At 41.5% G+C, this 6286-nt stretch overlaps 1 protein-coding gene across 1 annotated transcript; it reads left to right on the forward strand.

The window, feature by feature from the left end:
- Positions 1-322: 322 nt before the first annotated feature.
- Positions 323-3843, forward strand: LOC109614812. Its single transcript, XM_034297113.1, has 5 exons — positions 323-1097; positions 1217-1284; positions 1396-1474; positions 1677-1814; positions 3264-3843. Exons 1-5 carry the CDS (start codon positions 578-580, stop codon positions 3278-3280), a joined length of 822 nt encoding a protein of 273 aa, XP_034153004.1. The 5' UTR covers positions 323-577; the 3' UTR covers positions 3281-3843.
- Positions 3844-6286: the final 2443 nt, after the last annotated feature.

Raw genomic sequence — 6286 nt, forward strand, 5'->3', positions numbered from 1 at the left:
GATGTCCTCGAAGCGTCCTAATAGGTGTTTTTTCTGTCTAACACTGTGGTTATTGGAGCGCTGACAATTCTCATATGTCATAATTTCATTAACCTAATTCAGCCTTTTATGTATCTTTATGAGATTGAAGAAATCAAATCAATGAGTTCATTCATACAAAAGGGCTAATTGTAAATGTTGGCATTTTTTCAGGTTGTTGATGATTGGAAAACAAGTTTATTTCCGTTGCTTATGCTTGTCAGACCATTTGCCACATTAAAGCAACAACTGAGCTGTTTGAGTTGGCTGGCATACTGACATATTACTTGAATTGGCAGGTCACAGCACCGAGGATGTTAATATACAGACCCAGCCATGGAAAGGGTGGACTTTGACTAAGAAGACCCAGACTCTGGCTAAGAAACAGGCCCAGACACAAGTCAAGTGCAGTCAGAAAGATGCACTCAGGACCAATGCAGGGCTGCCCTCTTCACCCAGCTCTAATGGACCTCCAGTCCAGCCTGTTATCCAGTGCATCAAAGTCCAGGGAAAGGCAGTTGGTGTGAGATCTGCTAGTGTGACTGGAGCTACGGCTGGGATGACTGAGGGAGAGCAGGCTAATACATCACAGAAAAGGGCCTCTACCAAGCCTCGGACCGTTATGAGAGTCAGAGAGCCAGAAGACTCCCTCAAGCCAGCAACCAGCGGTACGTCCAGGGGGCAGGAAGATGTTCCCAAGTCAGCCCGCAGCAGGAGGACCGGGGGGCAGAAGGATGTTCTAAAGCCAGAGAGCTGCATCAGTAAATCCATGGTGCCGACTGTTCCTGGTGTTTGTTCCCGACAGTTCCGAGGCAGAGGTAGAATTAAAGACGATTTCAGACCCGAGGTGAAGAGGGGAAATGAGATCCAGTCTGCTTCCTTTGGGAGGGTTTTGGAAGAAGTAACAAACACTCCAACCTCTAAGGCTCCTGTCACCAACACAGTGCAGTTTGACATTGTCACCCCTAAGTGTGAGAGAAAAGTTTTTCCCTCTGGAATTCCAGACGATAAACCAGAGACTGAAAGTATCCCCATAGATCTAACAGATAGGGCTGTTAGTCAGGATTTTACAGTTGAAGGTGAGACAGCCTGTACGCAGCACAAGTTAGTCTTAAGGTATCCCATTTTGGCAGTAACTGACCTGTACATTTTTGAGTTCGGAACAAACCATCTCTCCGTTGCCCTTAACCCCCTCTAGGCATCAAGGTGCAGAGGTGCTGCACACAGAAGAGGAGGGCAGGCAGTAGGGCCGCTCAGAGAAGGCAGGTGAGATGGGGGTCATTGAGTAGACCAGGGTTGGAGGTACCACCGTTGTAGTGAATCACATTAGTTAGGTCTGTCCTTAACACGGGTAACACCTCAAGCATTTTCTTCCAGAGGGCTAAAGACCAGAAACTCAGCACCAGAGGTTTGGACTGTCCTGTGTGTGGGCAGGAGCTACTTCCCCCAAGTGAGGGTACATACAGTTCCACATTGATAAACATAATTTGGTCACTGATCCTCAGACAAAAGTAGACGTTCTAACTTGTGGCAGTACAGTAGATAAGCAGCAGAGCACCATGTGTGATCTGGAGCACATAGCTGAGAGCTGACAGATGTTAGTGTGATCTGGAGCACATAGCTGAGAGCTGACAGATGTTGGTGTGCCACCGCTACAGGTCCATCCCAGTGTCGATGCCTCCCACCCAGGCCCCCACAGCCTCACGACTCCCCGTCTCTGGTGGTGGTGCAGAGTGTTCCAGCCCTGCAGTCTCTTAGAAGTAGTCTTAAAATGTACAGGGAGAACAGCACCACAGGTAGGCCTGACAGAAATATGACAGCAGGCCATGTCTTTAAAGAAGCAATAGGTAGAACCGTGTGTACCCTAGGGTGTGAAATGTCTTTAAAATATAAAAACAATGGATGTTTATATAGTGTTTGGGGGAAAAAAGTAAAACACTAATGCCAAAATTAGTTGTTCATGTGGCGCGTTTCAGTCACCCTCCACAGAGTAGGTCAAAGCTAAATGGGAAAAAGTAATGGTCTCTGAAAGACTTCTGTTGTATTGAGAGGACAGCTTGGAAAGCTTTCGTAGATGTTCAATCACCTGTAGATACTGTTTCACACAATTTAAGACCTTACATGGACTCTACTCCCCTAAGACTAAGCTCCATAGCGTATTCCCTTACACCTCTCCTATGTGTGACAGGCGTTATATTGCCCAGCGCACACTGCTTCACAGTTTTGCCTCTTTGGAAAAGCTGGGTGCAATTTATAAACGTATCTATTTGCGCCATTGGGGAAAATTGAGCTGTAATAGATATTTTTCCCTGATTTTGAGAGGAGCTTTATATTACATTCTGCCGTCATGTTAAGCTACCCCTAAACTACCATTAGCATTGTTCAAACTGCATGCAGAGAGACACTACAAATGGCATGCATGGGTTTGTCTCCCTCTGACTGGATAAGAAGTTATCCAAAATCCCAAAGTTTCTCTTTAAATACTGACTTCACTGGAGGGTTTGAAATCATACAGCTATGGAATCTGCTATCACAGGTTTTCCAACTGTCATAGGAGGCAAACTTTGTGCTCAGCAAAATGTTTCCATAGTTACAGAGCCCTTTTTCTTTGATGCATAAGTCTGTGCTAGGAAGCTCTCTTTGAAGTGGTAATTACAAAACAAACCTGTATGAACAGTATCTCATCTCTGATCCATGCAAGCATAACTTGGATCCTATCCAAATCACTGACTTACTAGGTAAGTCCGGACAAAAGAAGTTGTGGTGCCTGCTAGATTTCCCTAGTCACTTTCCCCTTTGACAATATTTTGGAGATGCCATCCAAGCCAGATGTAATTACAATGAATCATTATGCTTCAATGATCCATGCACTTTGATCCACACATACAGTACACACTTCCCTAACAGCATTCTATAGTTCAATTGTTAGATGTATTTGCCATCCGTTCAAAGTAATGATCCATTCAAACTAAATGTCACCATGAAACAGCCACAAGCGTCAATAGCAAAAGAGAGTTTATACAGATTGAGTTTCACTCAGGATTAAGGTGTATTTCTATCTGTGCTGATGACTGGGTTGTTGTGTGGCAGGCGGCTCTGAGGCCTTTGATGCTTTTTGCCTACAGGGTTTTCTGTAGGTTACTTTGAATGGGTGCAATGGACGGTGCAGTTGTTTTTTCCTGTATTTTCTTTAAGATGTTAGATGTCCAATGTTCTTTCTGTCTCTTCCTCCGACACATATCCAGCCTACAATGCTATCTGAGATGGAGTGGAGTGCTCTGTGACCAGGCTTCTACAGTGTAGTAGAGGTTGTGCTTTCCAGAACCCCTCTGCTTCCAGTCTGGGACTGTGGTTGCAGCTGAGATCCAGCATCCAAAAGACCCCAGCCTTGTCCAGGTTAGTGTAGAGTTAGCAGGTTCTGTTTGTTATCTAGCCAATACTCCTCATACATACAGACCTATTTAAAGTAATATCTCTTGCAAATTAGCATTTTCCTTGAAGAAAATGTATGGACAGAAAGACCAATATACAAGCGTTGTTTGCCACTCACCAAATTACAATATTTGCTTTTTCCAACCAAAACCGAATGAGAATCAGTGTACCTCTAAAGATTTGCCTTAAGATCTAGTTGAATCAGAACAATAACCTGACCAACCTGACTCATGACAATAAAACATGCAGTGAAATTAAAGGCAGTCTTGATAAAGATGTGCAAAAATGACTGTATGAAAGAAATAATTGGGTTTTCAATACATTTTGTATTTCACCATGCTGAGATAATGGAACTGAGCCTTTAAGAAAATGTATGAGTCGTAGATGCATACATTCAAACAATTTATTCTCCTGGCTAATGCAACCAGTTGTTTGATGTTTGTGAGTGAATATTCTAAATAAAATAAACTAAATACAAATAGGGACAGAAATTATATTGATTCACAAAGAGTTAAATGGGTGGTGCACATTTGAGGTGATGGGGTGTTAGCAGTGAGCATATTCTATACATGTATAATAATATATTGTAATAGGGAGTGACACAGGAAACAGACTCCTTGCATGGGTTTAAGCCCCTGAAGGGCATTTTCGTGTTAGTGTTTATTGTTGGTGTGCCATCTCAATGTGGTTCCTGGAAAGACAGAAGTCTGAAACATAAGGGTGCAGGTCTAAGTTGTATATGGTCCGATGTGGGTCGCATTTTTGCTGGTAAAGTCTAACTAATGTTCTGTAGTGCATCTTCGTTTTTGTTTTGTTCAAAATGTCACAGACAATCTTTTTTATAGTAAGGCTATACTAAGGTCTCCAAAAATAATGAATATATACAGTCCCCAGGTTTTCGGTGTTATTTAGGTCATAGGAGGGCCATTGCAAAAGCATTATTCTATAGTCAGTGAATCATTTATGTGTCGATCTGAAGGTACTGTATGCTTTGGATCATTGTCCTGCTGGAAGAGCTTAGGATGACACGGTTTTAGTTTTCTACAGAGTGCAAAACTGAAGCATTTCACACTGGCAGACTGTAATTGTTTTCAGGCAGTCATGGTGTAAATCTTTCCAGGTTTCTTGCAGTATTTAGCATAACTATTCTTTTGACTATTGCTGCTTTTTTGTTCTTCTCCCGGTCCAAGTGATCCACTCAGCTTCAGATGTGTTGAAGTAGCTTCATCTGCAGAATTCCTCTACATCTTAATCGTATTGGTAGAGTGTTAGCCAATGGCAATTTTACTTTGGTGCCATATGACTGATCAATGTGCTGAGCGAAAAAGTACAAATGAAACATATAAATACATTTACTTCGCTCCATCAAGTAAGTGACATTTAATTACAATTAATCAGATGCAGAAAGCTTTTTGGGTCTTCTGCTGCATTTTACGCAAACTTTTTCTCATTTTCTTGAGATATCTTTTTTGATGGATGACTAATGGAGTGTGGCATGTGTGTCATCTCATATTTATAACCTGGTAAAAAAGGAAGCCATGGATGACCTCTTAAGAGTTCCTCATAAAATACATAAGAAATACTATTAATTTAAGTCATTATTATTACTAGGCCTTGGCACCAGGAATAAGGGATTTTTTCCCACTAAATTACACTGATTGGCCCATGGGTGGTGCTGTACTTACCAATTGGATCAAGGGACAACATAACCTTGTGGGGGATTACTTTTTTTTTTTTACTGTTGCCTTGTTAAATTCTGACTCCCATAATCTGTGACAAAATGAAGGCTGGCTCCAAGTTGTCGCACTTCTCCCTGGGATTTACTTAGGTCTGTCGGTGAAGGAAGCTGCTGCCAAGCTGCTGTCATGTCTTAATCCGTTGTGATGGTCTAAGCTGCTTTTTTAATCGTTTAGTTGAGGGATGTCAGAGATGCCCCTCTGTTTAAGATTAGGTGTGATGGCCTGACACTGCCTTTCCTCTTTCAGCATGAAAGGCTTCACCTTGATTGACTGGTCAACTCAGGTCCAAACATATTTGGTATAGTGTCTAGGAAAGTTCTGTCCTGAGTTGACCAGATTATGACTCAGATTATGCTAGGGATTTCTAGGAAATTGGAAAGAAATGTGAATTTATATAAACAGTGTACTTATACTGTAATTCCAATGATATCTACAAGTCTCTTAAACCCTGGTTTCTAATTGATGTGTTTTTTGTACACTGCAAAAAAAAAAAAGAGAAATAAATACTTGATCACAAGCAAAAAAATGATCACAGACAAAACAAGAAACAAACAGTTACAGGCAACACAAAAAATCTAAATCTGTTTATGAAAAACACAACAGTTAAGGTAAAACAACCCGAATTAATACAAAGATAGCTGCAGATTGATAGAGAGGTTATTTCCCTGATGGCATAGAACAAAGCAGTCACAAGCAAACAAAAATCATTCAATACATTTTGAAAATGGGCAAGGAGGACAAGAGTCTCACAAGTGTGCAATGGTAAGTGTTTATAAAAATGTTTAACAAATGTAGCAACTGGTATCCATTATATACAGTAAATGCTATGTGAATGGCCTCACTGGTAGGTGCATAAATATTCCAATGTTGGCAAAATGCTACTAATATAAAAAAAAATGTAATCAATGTTTTGTCAATCAATACACCCCAGACTTCTGGCCATCTGCGTTGCAGGTCGGTTGGTTTTCCAGTTAGTTCACTGTGTGTCTGTCAGTGCATGTGTGTTTGTGTGCACGTGTGCATGCATGTGTGGCTAAGTGGACAGACAGAGAACAGACAATTGTTTGGCATGATGCTTGACACTTTAGCCGGCATGT

This window comes from Esox lucius, chromosome 1 (genome assembly GCF_011004845.1).
Source record: "Esox lucius isolate fEsoLuc1 chromosome 1, fEsoLuc1.pri, whole genome shotgun sequence".
Lineage (NCBI taxonomy): Eukaryota > Metazoa > Chordata > Actinopteri > Esociformes > Esocidae > Esox > Esox lucius.